This window comes from Schistocerca nitens, chromosome 12, assembly GCF_023898315.1.
Source record: "Schistocerca nitens isolate TAMUIC-IGC-003100 chromosome 12, iqSchNite1.1, whole genome shotgun sequence".
NCBI lineage: Eukaryota > Metazoa > Arthropoda > Insecta > Orthoptera > Acrididae > Schistocerca > Schistocerca nitens.
The window spans coordinates 125,896,347-125,912,527 of record NC_064625.1 but is presented as its reverse complement, the minus strand read 5'-3'; the positions used below and the strand labels follow the sequence as shown (position 1 = coordinate 125,912,527).

At 41.3% G+C, this 16,181-nt stretch overlaps 1 protein-coding gene across 2 annotated transcripts in view; it reads right to left on the bottom strand.

Moving 5' to 3' along the window:
* Positions 1-16,181, bottom strand: part of LOC126215318 (collagen alpha-1(I) chain-like) — a 324,350-nt gene that overhangs the window by 192,821 nt on the left and 115,348 nt on the right. Inside the window, exon 4 of one of the 2 annotated variants that reach the window (XM_049941998.1) lies at positions 3,148-3,276. The exons of the other annotated variant lie outside the window; for it this stretch is intronic. Coding sequence (XP_049797955.1) covers positions 3,148-3,276 — 129 coding nt within the window. The remainder of the gene's footprint in view (positions 1-3,147; positions 3,277-16,181) is intronic. 2 annotated transcript variants of the gene reach the window in all.

Genomic DNA, 16,181 nt, shown 5'->3' with positions numbered 1-16,181 from the left:
GCTAAACAACGTTACTTTTTATTCTGAGGGAAAGCCTATCACCTTTTGAGCAGATTCGCTTAGCAGAGCAGTCCGGAACCTTTGCTGCAGTTGATCTGTATGTTCTTCCTAAATGTTAGACAGGACTCGGGAAGGAAAACTTGGTATCTGATATTTGTCTTTCATGGTATGTCAATTCCATTCGCTATCAGCACGGCACCTTGCAGTATGTGCTTGAAAGTGAAGGAAACAGACTGTGTTTTGGCTGCACTGATAGTAATATTCCACAGAAATGTCAAGTGATAGCAGCAGTCACAGATTTCTCAATGGGAATAGCAATTAAATTTGACACGGTAAATTTGTGACCATAATATTGTCAGCCCCTTGGATGCCATGATTGCTTACACAGGAAGATTAATTAGGTGCAACTTTCTACTTCAAAGCTGTGTTTGGAGCAATTTAAACAATACCTTGAGGATGTTAATGTGTCAAGTAGCTGCCAGTAATGAGACTGAGATTTATCACTATATTAATGAAACAGAGTCATGATTAACAATATGCATTGGCCATGGTGAATCTGGTCCAAAAAAGGGGAAACCAGTACTGCATTTTTTGGGAAACAAATGGCATCATATTTATAAACTTCTTAGAAAAATGATCACTGGGCAACACTACAGAGAGAATTAAATGGAACTGCAGACACAAGGATAAAAGAATCCAGTCCCTTTAATATGAACTGAACGGGCTGTAAAATCTGTGCACAACAGATATATCTGATTTGGGGAGGTGTTTATGGTTACCATTCTACAACTCACCAATCAGTGAATGTTCACGACGAGTTAAAAGTGAGTAACTGACCAGACTGCGAAACTAAGCAGCCAACTTCTTTCTTCTAATTATTCCGTCTGCATGTTACCATGAATTGACCAGAAAGGGGCAGTTCCACTACCTTTGTGACTCATTTCAAATGTATGCTACCTCCCATGCTCATTCTACACAAGTAACACCCTATTCACTCAGTCATTCACACATTTACAGTCTGTGTTCGGTAAGTCCCATCATGAAGGAAAGCAATCAGAGATGTGGAATGAGACAATTTGTACATTAACAAGCAGGAGCAGCCCACCTTGCTGTTACCGTAAATTATACTAACAACAAATTGTGACAGGTGCTAATATCCTGACATGAATAATTGTGGGAATTATTTCCAGATTCATTTATACAGAGTGTCCCAGACAGAATAATCAGTATCGATACGACAGGAATGATCGTTTGAAGTAAAAAAATCTAGTAAACATGGGTTCTAAAATGCACACCTTAAAAGCTACGAGCTCTTCATCTTCGTTACCGTGAAACACATCTACTGAAAAATGTGCTCGTGGCTCTTAAGGTATGGACTTTAGAGCCCACGTTTACTATACTTTTTTCTTATTTTGGTTCATCAAATCTCCTCCCATAATATGGGAAGCAAAGAGCCTGTAGTAGAAGAGATTTGCTTCACAGTATCAAAAATGAAGAAGTGCTTATAGCTTTTAAGGTATGCATTTTACAGTCTGTGCTTAACAGACTTTCTTGCTTTGAACAATGATTCCTGTCATATCCCTGAAAATTGACCATTCCTCCTAGAACACCCTGTATTTGTATATCTGGACAAAGTTGCTATTTTGGGAATCCCCTGGTCCTGTTTTATACTAGTTCGCTATCATTTCTAAGTCTCCATAGCAAGTATGTATATAAATTACACAGGGATCTAACAATTTATACACTGATAAATCAAAACTTGTTTAATATGAACATTACATGTAAGGGATCACTGAAAGAATGCAACCATTGAGTTTAAATTGTGAAACAAGGCAGTGAGGGTAATACGCAACTTCGCACCCACAGCTCATTGTAGACAGCTACAGAAAACTAAAGATTTTCCCATTGTAGTGTATAATGCTTGTAAAGAGAAACTATTGCAAATACCAGCGGTATGACATGTGCCTTAAGTACTAAACTGGAAAAGAGCATGACCTGGTATAATTCCACTGTAACTAAAAAAAACAGAAATGCAGAATGAGATTTTTACTCTGCAGCTGAGTGTGCACTGATATGAAACTTCCTGGCAGATTAAAACTGTGTGTCGGATCGAGACTCGAACTCGGGACCTTTGCCTTTTGCGGGCCTGTGCTCTACCATCTGAGCTACCCAAGCACGACTCACACCCCGTCCAGACAGCTTCACTTCTGCCAGTACCTCGTCTCCTACCTTCCAAACTTTACAGAAGCTCTCCTGTGAACCTTGCAGAACTAGCACTCCTGAAAGAAAGGATATTGTGGAGACATTGCTTAGCCACAGCCTGGGAGATGTTTCCAGAATGAGATTTTCACTCTGCAGCGGAGTGTGCGCTGATGTGAAACTTCCAGGCAGATTAAGACTGTGTGCCGGACCGAGACTCGAACTCGGGACCTTTGCCTTTGCAGGGCAAGTGCTCTACCATCAGCAGAGTTCGCGTCTCGGTCCGGCACACAGGAAGTTTCAAAACAGAAATGCTTTGCAAAAAAATCAGATAAACTCTTCGGTGTCACACCTCAGTATATCAGAGAGCTATCACGTCAACAATCCAAAAGGAGAAATCAAAGAATTTCTATTATAACAGAGTCCTTATGAAGCAGGTCAACTTTTAATCGTGGCCGAAAGGATGGTGTGGTTATAACATTGTCATTATTGTATTTGCAGAATTAGGTTGTGATACACCAGTGAACAGTAACATTGTGCATACTTTATTTTAATGTACCCATTTGTATCAGTAACAGTTTGAGACATGTAATGCCATGACAATAATTTGCTGTCTGTGTGCTTTCGTACCTGTACTGACGCTTGTAATGCCTCAAATGACCACCGAGATCTCTTCAGTGATAAAATTGGATTAAATTCAATAAATCTACTATTACTATCACCCAGGCTGTTTTAGTGTGTTTGCAATCACTTGGGGAGAGGGATACATTTTTTTTTCCTAAACTTTGGCGGAGTTCCACCCCGGTAATATTTTAGTTATAAACAATAATGAATGGTATGATGCAGTATTCAGCCAGAGGTAAGAGACCAGCATTTCCCCACCGCAAAGCGATCTGTCAAACGGCCAGTGCTGACATGCACGGAGATGGCATAGGATTGCTGTCTGACCTTTGGAGCATCCGGAGATCAGCATGCATTCGACACGACCCCGCGAGCAGGAACAAGACGAGCAAGCATCGGCCCTCCACTCTTCCCCATCCTGATACACGCTGCCCTCAAAGAGGCACCCACCATTCCCTGTGAACAGCATGTAGCGATAACAGCCCGATATTCAGCAAGTGGCACTGGCCTCTTCTGGGGAGAGGAAGCATAGTACTGTACTGGTCTGTAATCCAGAGAAAACACAACAGTTTCTTTTAGGGCTGCCTACAGATGCCGAAAATAAATCTCTTAACTCTTAGGAATACATAATGATTCCAAACTCAATTGGGAAGAAGATATCAGCAAAATTTCCCTGATGAAAGGTGAAATGCTCTACTGGACAGAATTTTTTTTTTTTTCTGCTCACTTTCCTTTACTTAATACTTGTACCATGTACACAAAAAATCTCAAATTTTTATCTGAGCTGTATTTTACAAGACATTATTATTATTGTTATTATTATTATTATTATCATTATTTAATTTACATGCAGCAGATAACATAGTGTAAGTAGTTCATCACAAACATTTTATTTAAAGAAAAATGCAAAATTTAAGATCGAAAATTTAACACCATTAATATTTTATGACTGACATGTCTTATTTAAAAGTTCTATGTCCTGGGTATTTCACAGGTTACCTCTATTCAAAATTATTGTTATCACAAGTATTCGACAATGTTCCTCTCTTGAAACTCGTGCTTCCGAAAAGCCAGTGTAGCTGTATCGTAGACCCGACTTTTCTGCTTCCAAAAATGCATATTTGTACAGTGATAGTATGTTAGTTAATGAAATATTTCAATTAGAAAATCTGAGTTTCCAGAAAAATTCTGGACAGGCTTTGCTAAATCCTGGAGAAAAAAGTGCGAAGTCAAAATTCCAATACTCCAATACATAAAATAGAACCTATCATCATTAAGGCTACCTGAACATATTAAACAAAATAACTTCATTCCCTAATGAATACACGTTTAACCAATACTTGAATGACACTAGTCAATATGGGATGCATACTAGATAGGACTGATAGGGGAAATACATAAGATCCAAAGAAGAGCAGCGTGTTTTGTTACAGGTTCACTTAGCAAGCATGAAAGTGTAACAGAGATTATCTGCCAAATTCAGCAGCAGACTCTGCAAGAGTGGCTTACTGTTAAAGTTCTGAGAGTGTACATTCCTAGACGAGTCAACAAATGTATAGCTTACTCCTATTTACATCTTTCAAAACGACCACAAAGTGGAGATTAGAGAAATTTGAGTCCACATTTATGCTTACTGGCAATTCTTCTTCTTCTGTGCCTTTTGTGACCAGAACAGGAAAGGGAAGAAAAGACACTGGTTCATAAAGTGCCTGCCGCTACCCACCACAGGATAGCTTAGAGAGGATAGATATAGATGCAGATCAACTGTCATCCCCATCTTGTATTTTAATATTGAAGATGTAATAGCTTTGTATTTTAATATTTTGTAATAACATTCATACTTGCTTTTTTGAATAGAAAGTGTAGAAAACACCATAATCAGTCTGGGCCCAGCTACAGTGAAGTAAAGTTACGTACATATAATTAGTGAGTTCGCATCCACCATTTTGAGTATACAGACATTATGCTGATCATTCCTGGAAGGGCTTTCAACTGAGTAATCTTTATATACAAGCAGTCTCATGCAGAGCTACTTTAGAACGTATCAAAACATGGACCATGAAGGAATTGTCCAAATGGGATGGAAACTGGTAGATGTGATTGCATAGTCAGACAAACTGATGATTACAATTTCAGAAATACTGGATGATTTATTCAGGAGAAAGGGCTTCACAAACTGAGCAAGTCAATGACGTGTCAGACCACCTCTGGCCCTTATGCGAGCAGTTATTTGACTTGCCATTGATTCATAGGTTGTTGGACAGCCTCCTGAGGGACATTGTGCCAAATTCTGTCCAACTGGCACCTTGGATCCAAGATCCTGAGCTGGTTGGAGGGACTTGCCAATGATGCTCCAAACATTCGCAATTGGGGGGAGATCTGGTGAACTTGAGGCCAAGTAGGGTTTGGAATGCATAAAGACAAGAAGTAGAAACTCTTTCCATGTGAGGGTGGGCGTTATCTCGATGAAATGGAATCCCAAGATGTCTCGCCATGAAGGGCAAGAAAATGACGTGTAGAACATTTGACATACTGCTCTGCTTAACAGTGCCACAGCTGATAACCAAAAGGGTCCTGTCATGGAAAGACATGGGATCTCACTCCATCACTCCTGGTCGTTGGGCTGAATGGCAGGCGACAGTCAACTCAGTATCCCACAGCTGTCTGGAGTGTCTCCAGACACATCTTCACTGGTCATTGGAGCTGAATTCAAAGCAAGACTCATCACTGAAGACAATCTCCAGTCAATGAGATTCCAGTCTGTTTGGAGACCCCTCAGACAGTGGTAATATACCAATCTGACTGTCGCCTGCCATACCATGTGACAACCAGTAGTGACAGTTCTAGATGCCACTATATTTCATACCACGACCCCTTTGGTTGTCATCTACGGCCCCCTTACATCATAGCAGTATATCAATGATATTCTACAATCTCTTTTGTTGGCCTTCAGGATAAGCAATCCTGGGTTTAAATTTCAGCAATATAATGCCAACTCACACACGTCTTCATGCTTGTCAAACCCTACTTTTCCAGCAAGGTCACCAGATTCAGAATGGTTCCTTTGAAAGGGCACAGCCGACTTCCTTCCCCATTCTTCCCTAATCCGATGGGACCGAAGACCTCGCTGTTTGGTCCCCTCCCCCAAACCGACCAACCGGGTCTCCCCTCCAAATGAGAACATTGGTAGCATTATGGGTAGGGACCTCCGACCAGTGCTAATTGGAAAGAATTTGACACAATATCTCTCAAGAGGGACATTTACCTCTATGTGTACATCACATCCACTGATTTCCATCCTATTTGGATAACATCTCCATGGTGCTTGGTTTTCTTTTCGATTTAATTTTTCTTCGAGTGTATTTAGATGTGAATTTCCAACTGAAGTATGGGCAATGATTTATTGCAACTGGTTTAACTATGTTACATTCATCAAAGTGTATGTGGTTTACTGATTTGTCGGGTCAACGGGGCGTCCGATCCCACCCGTCAGCTTTGACCTGTGATGTAAGGTTGTTGTGGTGTGTGACGTCATGACAATGTGGAGTATAGTTCATGAGTGTGTTGTGTTTGTAGATGTCGGCCTATTGTGGTTGGTGATGTCCTCTGGTGGTGTGTGTATGGTCCGCGTGTTATGTGGTGTATTGGGTTCATTTGGGTGTTGGTGCTTGAAGTGTGCATTTATCAGTCGTGATTGTTATAGAAGAGTGGAAATTAGTTTCAGTGAGTTAAGTATGAAGTTTCTGTTCAGTTCATGTTATTGCGGTGTTGTTTGCTGTTATTGGTTTGATACGTGTCGCACAGTACACAGTAAGTCGTTTAGTTCAATTTGTGGCTTCTTTCGGTAGGAACGGATACGACTTCTAAGTATAATAGTGCGCGTCTGCGGGCTGAAATGGGGGACGACATGTTGTCCGTCATTAAGCTTCTGCAACATTTTTGGGCTTGTGGCAGAGAAAGTGAAATGTGGCGTATGCAAGCAGAATATACGAGTGGTGGGTTTCTTTTGGCTGTTTGCGTTTTGTGTGTGTGTGTGTGTGTGTGTGTGCGTGCGCGTGAGTGCGATATATATATATATATATATATATATATATATATATATATATATATATATATATATATATATATATATATATTGGGGTGGCTGACCTAGTGTGTAGCACCGGAACTTTTGCGGTAAGTACTCGTTTTTTTGGTCTATTGTTCGCTTATTAAGATGTTCACTGGGTTTTTTTTGTGTTGTTGGGTCGGTGTTATTTACTGCATATGTTGGTGGTTGATGTTTTGGTATCGGCACTTGAGGTACTTCATGTGTCTTAGGGGAAGTACCCGATTTCAATTTTTTTGGTACTGGCAGTTGTATTTGAGCTATATAGGTCATGGGAAGTGACCGATTTCAATTTGTCATAGCTATGTGTGTTTTGGTATCGTGAGCTGTTGTTGACCTATATAGGTCAAGGGATGTGTCTGATTCCAATGTGACATAGCTGTCTGTGATTTGGTATCGTGAGATGCTGTTGACCTATACAGGTCAAGGGAAGCGTCCGATGCCAATTTTTGTTGTTTTAGGTGGTGGTTTTGTGGTAATGATAGTTGTAGTGTGATTATAATTTTTGGAGTACTTGGTTTTTAATTTTGTGGCATCGACAATTGCGGTTGAGATATGTAGGTGAAGGGAAGTGACCGATTCCTGTCGATATTGTAAGTGTAGCGGAATTTGGGGTTTTTATGTCGTCGTTTTGTGTGGTTTGGGATCGTTGTGTGTGTCTGTATATGTTTATATTTAGTTTGTCCGCACCCAAAAACCCCCAATTTCCCGCGCTGGTCCCATTAGTTTCATTATATTTTTTGAGGGAGATGTGTTTGTTCGTTTTATATGTATTTTCGTTTTTGTGTCGTGTTTATGTAATGATGTCATAGGCGCCATGTTGGACACGTTGAGAATGGTCGCCATATTGGCGACGTCATGGGTCAAAGCAGACGGGTGGAATCAGAAGCTTCTGTAATACTGATTGGTCTTATAATGTGTGAAGTTTAACATATAAAGGCTGATCATCATCAAGAAGAGACACTGATAAGAGATATGTATATACTGGAAAATTTACTTCGATGATGTGTAAATCTATTTCAATTACACTAAAAGCATCTAGGAATTATAAGCTGCACTTTTGAAGAAGAAAAAGAAGAAGAAGAATTCTCAAGCACCACCCTTTCAGTCAGGTTTGTAAACTTGCAAGTCTGCCATCTCTGGTGGAAAAATAGAACAGTTGTGACTACCTCGGAGTAATGTACTTTGGACTTCTTATGTGGGGACACCCTTCTCATATTACCAATATTTTAAAAATACAGATAAGAATATTACACGTTACTTGTACATTGGTGCTATGGAGCACTGTCACATTATGTAGGCTCAGGCTACCGACTGTCGTAAACACGTACATTTACATGTGTGCATCCTCTGTCAGAAACAGTTGGCATGAATCTTGATGTCACAGACGAAATGTATGGCTACAAAACCAGGCCAAAAACTGATTGTGATATTCTTGGACACAAACTCATAAAAACCGAGAACTCTCACAATGTGAATTATCTCAAAATAAACAATAAACTGTCACTAGCTACCCAGAACATGTCATTAAATGATCTTAAAGTAACTTGTTAGCTGGCAAGCTATTCTAGTGTAAAATAATTATATGAATTGAAGGTTCTGAGATTATAACTATAGTTAAAACTCTTAGCCATTCTTCATACATTCTGTTGTGTACATAGTTCTGCGTATGCAGCGCGTACACAACTTTCCCACTAGAGCGCGCCCCACTAAGCACAACAGCGCAGGCGCAGCGCTCGTCCATCTCCGCACTACGAGATGGCGCTGCCTTAGAGACGGACCAAATTCTGCTTCCGCTGATCCGCGTATTAATATGTAACGCAGCCAATGAGATTTCTGCTAACGTAGAACCTTTTCTCCTTGCGGATCACACTCACGCAGTGATACCTGAATGCGCGAGGTATTATAACGAGTGTACAGACCTCCGATTAGTCAGTCTGCATTTGTCTGCACCTGTCTGTACCAGTCTACATTAGCCTGTACCAGTCTATAGTCAAGTTTCAGTCTGTGCCTAATAAGATTATCATATTCCTGTACATAGCCATAGCCATACTTTGTCAAGTATCAGAGATATATGTGAGAATAGGATTAACGTACCAAGACCAAAGGAACTTCAGATTGTCGATTGTAAACAGCATCCAGAATCAAGTTACGTAATGTCTATGCTTTTTATTATTTTAATAAACGTGTGTGAAAATTAATCAAGTTCTGTTTAAAGTTGGTCACCGTCAATCTGCTAATCTAAGTGTGCAAGTGGCATTTCTATTGTCTGACCTAACGGCAGAAGATAAACTCGCCACGATGAGACCACGAGACATATTGCTGACACTCGCCCACTTCGTTAGAGTGACAAGTCAAATAATCTGATGGTGTGTGTACCGAAGGTGTTACAGTACGCACCCCACACGTACAAAGGTTATCAGCTTATAAAATGATAACTTTTTTCTACCTTAATAATACCCATTGTATATCAATTCAAATTAACTTTTTAAGTGGTTTAAATGTATGACCATTTAATCACTTTATTCACTGTTTTAAAATATTGTGTTAAGTATATGTCTGTATATAAACTGTTGCCTACTTTGAACTGTATCCATTGTCTTCTAATGACTATCGCATTTTAAATTATCAATGGGTGATTAAGACTGTCAGTCCTTGTCTAGTATCACTTTGGCATACAACAAAAGAAAACAAAAGAGAAAAGTTTACGTGCTTCAGCAGCAGACATTGTCAAGAAGTGCATCATTCACAAGATGCATTCACATATGGCGAACAGAGCAGGTTTTGTCTTTGGTATAGCAAATTATGTGGATTAAAGATATTTTTCTCAAAAAAAGGAATTGCGCAGACTTTTATGCATGCATCTGCATTAAGATTATTACATGGGTATCAAGTTATACCACTTTTAATGTCAATATGAAACAGTGCGTTGAGAAAAAATTTTCCTTACTCTCAGAAGAAGGGCCATCTGCTCATATAAAGATGTGATTTAACGTGAGGTCATAATGTGTACAAATGAGTTACCAATAGTTGCAATAAACATTATTAGGACCTCTTCAGTGCACACCAAAAACACGGTCCCCACACACAGTGTTTGTGATGCTGTTCGCATTCAGATTCTTTAATTACGAATATTACACTGAAGGAGAAAAACGTGATTCAGGAATAAGGAGGACATACAGGACGATATGCTGGAGTGTGATAGGTACTTAACACCTCCCTGAAATCCTGATTATGGTGACAGACTGATCTGTAGCGAAGCCTGATGTCTACATGGTTTCAAAGATGATAATTTCGTTGTGAGTTGGTGAATGACAAATCATGTCTGTAAAGCATTGGCCTGCAGCATGCCATATGTAAACGCAGTATGTCATATTCAACGCACTTAACGTCGTTAACGTCAAAAATATGCAATATAAACTCAAAAAATGTTTACTAGACAACAGTGAAGTCTCCATACAGTGTACAAACTATGAAAAATACAAAGGGGCTTCTATGGTACGTAACTTTTGTGACCCTTTCCACAGACAGAAAAGGCTTGGGCTATACTGTGGTATATATGTTACGCTGCATTAATATTCTACTGCAACGAAAATTTCCGAAGAGACTTACGAGATTTGCTAATTGTTCTGTTTCTTGAACATCATCTCACTGCGCTATTTCGAGTTACATGCCTGCAGCACGGTTATACACACATCAAAAAACGTTTTGCAATACCCCAGTTCCCAGAAGATAGACGTTGCCTGTGGTATTTGTATCACTCACACAGTCCCTTTGACTGTTCAGAGATGTCACTAAACCCGCCCAAAAATGTAAACAACCATCCATGAGCAGCGCCTATAAGACGGAGGAGGCCCGACAGCCGATGAGTTCCAGTTATTCCACCAGGAAGGAGGTATACGGCTAATGTTGTCTGCAGTTCAACCATCCCTAGGCGGTCAATACCGCGGTTCGATTGCGTCCGCATTGTTACTTTGTACCAGGAAGGGCTCTCAACTAAGGAAGTGTCCATGCGTCTCGGAATGAACAAAAGCGATGTTGTTCGGATTTAGAGGACATACAGAGAGACAGGAACTGTCGATGACATACCTCTCTCAGGCCGCCCAAGGGCTACTACTGCAGTGGATGACCGCTACCTAAGGATTATGGCTCGGAGGAACCCTGGCAGCAACGCCACGATGTTGAATGATGCTTTTGATGTAGCCACATGCCGTCGTGTTACGACTCAAACTGTGTGCAATAGGCTGCATGATGCGCAACTTCACTCCCGACGTCCATGGCGAGGTCCATCTTTGCAACCACGACACCGTGCAGCGCGGTACAGATGGGCCCAGCAACATGCCGAATGGACCGCTCAGGATTGGCATCACGTTCTCTTTACTCATGAGTGTCGCATATACCTTCAACCAGACGATCGTCGGAGACGTCTTTGGAGGCAACCCGGTTAGGCTGAACCCCTTAGACAAACTGTCCAGCGATTGCAGCAAGGTGGAGGCTCCCTGCTGTTTTGGGGTGGCATTATGTGGGATCGACGTACGCCGCTGGTGGTCATGGAAAGCATCCTAACGGCTGTAAGATACGTGTGAATGCCATCCTCCGACCCAGTGCAACCATATTGGCAGCATATTGGCGAGACGTTCTCGCTTCCCACGCCCGGGTTCGATTCCCGGCGGGGTCAGGGATTTTCTCTGCCTCGTGATGGCTGGGTGTTGTGTGCTGTCCTTAGGTTAGCTAGGTTTAAGTAGTTCTAAGTTCTAGGGGACTTATGACCACAGCAGTTGAGTCCCATAGTGCTCAGAGCCATTTGAACTATATTGGCGAGACATTTGTCTTCATGGACGACAATTCACACCCCCATCGTGCGCATCTTGTGAATGAATTCCTTCAGGACAACGACATCGCTCAACTAAAGTAGCCGAAATGTTCTCCAGACATGAATCCTATAGAACATTCCTGGATAGATTGAAAAGGGCTGTTTACGGACGACATGACCCACCAACCACTCTGAGGGATCTACCCCGAATCGCCGTTGAGGAGTGTGACAATCTGGACAAACTGTGCCTTGATGAAGTTGTGGATAATATGCCACGACGAATACAGCAAGCGGACATGCTAGTGGATATCAGAGAAATTGGTGTGGACGACCATCTCTGAAGGTCTCGCTGTATGGTGGTTTTCATGAGCAATAAAAGGGGTGGAAATGATGTTTATGTTGATCTCTATTACAATTTTCTGTACAGGTTCTGGAACTCTCGGAACCGAGGTGATGCAAAACTTTTTTTGATGTGTGTACCTGAGATTCGGTTGCAGATATACAGCTCAACAATATCTCACTGATATATACACACCATTGCCTCAACTTCGAAAAACACAGATTTATTACATTTGTGTAAATGTTGGCTAACCGTTATGTAGATGCAGATTTAGATGTTAAAGAGTACTGCCACATTTTTACTCTAAAATGCTTGTAAGGCAATGAGAAAAGATTTTACTTTTATTTTATTTGTCCTTTCCTATTACTGCACAATACGTCTAGAAGCAAACAAAATGAAAGGAAAACCTTTAATCTGAGCAACAATACGAACGGTAACAGCGATACCTCCTTGCTCCATTTCTTCAGTTGTCAACACTACCAACTTCAGGACATAAAATTAAGTTGCACTATGGTACTCCATAAGCGTAGTTGTTGAACTTCTATAGAATCAAGAATGAAGAATTTTGTTCGCGATAGATCATTTTACAGTGATATTGGCTTCGTCATACAGGATGTAGTGGTACACAAGTAATAATAAAATAAACTATTGTCAATACAGTATAGTATACATTTTAAACGTGGCAATGTACCACATCAGACCAGGATACATACATGTTTTGTGAACAGATTTCATTTTTGCTGAATTTGCGAGCGTTTATTGGTTTTATTAGCAACAAATTATATCAGTTATTAAAAACTCAAAACGCTAACCACGTTTATTCACTCTAGTAGGTACTATTACATAGTAAAATCAGAATATAAATTTTTAAATTTGGATGGGTAGAAGTACAAAGTTCTAAGAAAGATAAAAACATTATTGCTCCACAGTGGTGCTTTAGAATGTCAGATCCAAGTTTATCGTAAACTTGCGTATTTACAGGGCTATTACAAATGATTGAAGCGATTTCATAAATTCACTGTAGCTCCATTCATTGACATATGGTCACGACACACTGCAGATACGTAGAAAAACTCATAAAGTTTTGTTCGGCTGAAGCCGCACTTCAGGTTTCTGCCGCCAGAGCGCTCGAGAGCGCAGTGAGACAAAATGGCGACAAGAGCCGAGAAAGCGTATGTCGTGCTCGAAATGCACTCACATCAGTCAGTCATAACAGTGCAACGACACTTCAGGACGAAGTTCAACAAAGATCCACCAACTGCTAACTCCATTCGGCGATGGTTTGCTCAGTTTAAAGCTTCTGGATGCCTCTGTAAGGGGAAATCAATGGGTCGGCCTGCAGTGAGCGAAGAAACGGTTGAACGCGTGCGGGCAAGTTTCACGCGTAGCCCGCGGAAGTCGACGAATAAAGCGAGCAGGGAGCTAAACGTACCACAGCCGACGGTTTGGAAAATCTTACGGAAAAGGCTAAAGCAGAAGCCTTTCCGTTTACAATTGCTACAAGCCCTGACACCCGATGACAAAGTCAAACGCTTTGAATTTTCGGCGCGGTTGCAACAGCTCATGGAAGGGGATACGTTCAGTGCGAAACTTGTTTTCAGTGATGAAGCAACATTTTTTCTTAATGGTGAAGTGAACAGACACAATGTGCGAATCTGGGCGGTAGCGAATCCTCACGTATTCGTGCAGCAAATTCGCAATTCACCAAAAGTTAACGTGTTTTGTGCAATCTCACGGTTTAAAGTTTAAGGCCCCTTTTTCTTCTGCGAAAAAAACGTTACAGGACACGTGTATCTGGACATGCTGGAAAATTGGCTCATGCCACAACTGGAGACCGACAGCGCCGACTTCATCTTTCAACAGGATGGTGCTCCACCGCACTTCCATCATGATGTTCGGCATTTCTTAAACAGGAGATTGGAAAACCGATGGATCGGTCGTGGTGGAGATCACGATCAGCAATTCATGTCATGGCCTCCACGCTCTCCCGACTTAACCCCATGCGATTTCTTTCTGTGGGGTTATGTGAAAGATTCAGTGTTAAAACCTCCTCTACCAAGAAACGTGCCAGAACTGCGAGCTCGCATCAAAGATGCTTTCGAGCTCATTGATGGGGACATGCTGCGCTGAGTGTGGGAGGAACTTGATTATCGGCTTGATGTCTGCCGAATCACTAAAGGGGCACATATCGAACATTTGTGAATGCCTAAAAAACTTTTTGAGTTTTTGTATGTGTGTGCAAAGCATTGTGAAAATATCTCAAATAATAAAGTTATTGTAGAGCTGTGAAATCGCTTCAATCATTTGTAATAACCCTGTACATTTTCATCAGAGCGTTAATACTCTTTTATAAAGCACTTCCTCGTCGGTGTGCCATTGATCTCTACAGCGATTACCGCTCCAGCAAATCGAATTTCATTTGTTGATGTTTTATAACTGACGATAATTTTAGATCTAACTCGTGGCCCTAATATTGAAATTTGAAGATGGGATGTGTTTGTTAGGAGCGCTGACCATAGTTTACGTGTATATTCATCTCTCCATACTAAGGTAATTTTGACACTTACAAAATGTCTTTAGTAAAACCTAAACTAAAGGAAACATATATCCGATTTAACACTGCAAAAATATGCTTTTGTGTTTTACTTCGTGCCTGTTTGCGTAGATAAAATAAGTCAATTGTGTTCGTGTATAGTTTATATTTTGCTTTGAAATGCAGATTGAATCAACTGCTATTTTACGAGTAAACTTTTAACACGCAAGAGACGATCTAGATCACTTCGGTTGCCATACAGTAAGTGGCTAATTAAATATAACGGGAACGATTGAAACGACTTAGGGTTCTGTAGCGTTTGTGTGTCCCGGAAAAAAATGTGCCAGCAAATAGTACTTTGCTTCAGGGGTAAGGTATTTAAAAAATATATTAAAATTTTAATAATACAGTACTGGAAATCAGGCATTACCTTATAAGTTGAAACTAAGGAGTGATATCTTCACTCGACAGGTACGAATTATCTGTTTCAGAATACATAGTTGCTTATAAATGCCCCGAATTTATCGATAAATCATGACACATTAACCTCGCAGAAGTACATGCAAAAGTTGGTGGAATATTAATTACATTATTGATAGCCTTTTTCTAATTCACGATACCAATTACACAATAATTAGGCCTAATTCAGTGATGGTTTCCAAGCCGTACACAGCTACGAAATAAACATTTTTCCTCTTAATGTTCTGAACAGCAGGGCTTGTGGTGGCGAAGATGATGTGCCATCAGTTTGTAATTTTCCTCAGCTGTAGCATCCAAGGGTAAAAAGTGAAAACCACCATTTCAGAAAAACTGACAAGATGTTTCATCTGTGTCGGAAAGTAAAACGTAAGATGCAGTGGCATCTAGAATTAGTTCATATGGAATTAAAAAAGTGTCGTTATCAGAGCGCTGACAGGTTCATGGTGATCCTCACTCCAAAACTCGATGAATGGCGAAGATTCTGATGCGTAAATGTTACTGTAATTAGGCTTGCAAAAATATTGTTTCATTGTGGTTATCATACACTCCTGGAAATGGAAAAAAGAACACATTGACACCGGTGTGTCAGACCCACCATACTTGCTCCGGACACTGCGAGAGGGCTGTACAAGCAATGATCACACGCACGGCACAGCGGACACACCAGGAACCGCGGTGTTGGCCGTCGAATGGCGCTAGCTGCGCAGCATTTGTGCACCGCCGCCGTCAGTGTCAGCCAGTTTGCCGTGGCATACGGAGCTTCATCGCAGTCTTTAACACTGGTAGCATGCCGCGACAGCGTGGACGTGAACCGTATGTGCAGTTGACGGACTTTGAGCGAGGGCGTATAGTGGGCATGCGGGAGGCCGGGTGGACGTACCGCCGAATTGCTCAACACGTGGGGCGTGAGGTCTCCACAGTACATCGATGTTGTCGCCAGTGGTCGGCGGAAGGTGCACGTGCCCGTCGACCTGGGACCGGACCGCAGCGACGCACGGATGCACGCCAAGACCGTAGGATCCTACGCAGTGCCGTAGGGGACCGCACCGCCACTTCCCAGCAAATTAGGGACACTGTTGCTCCTGGG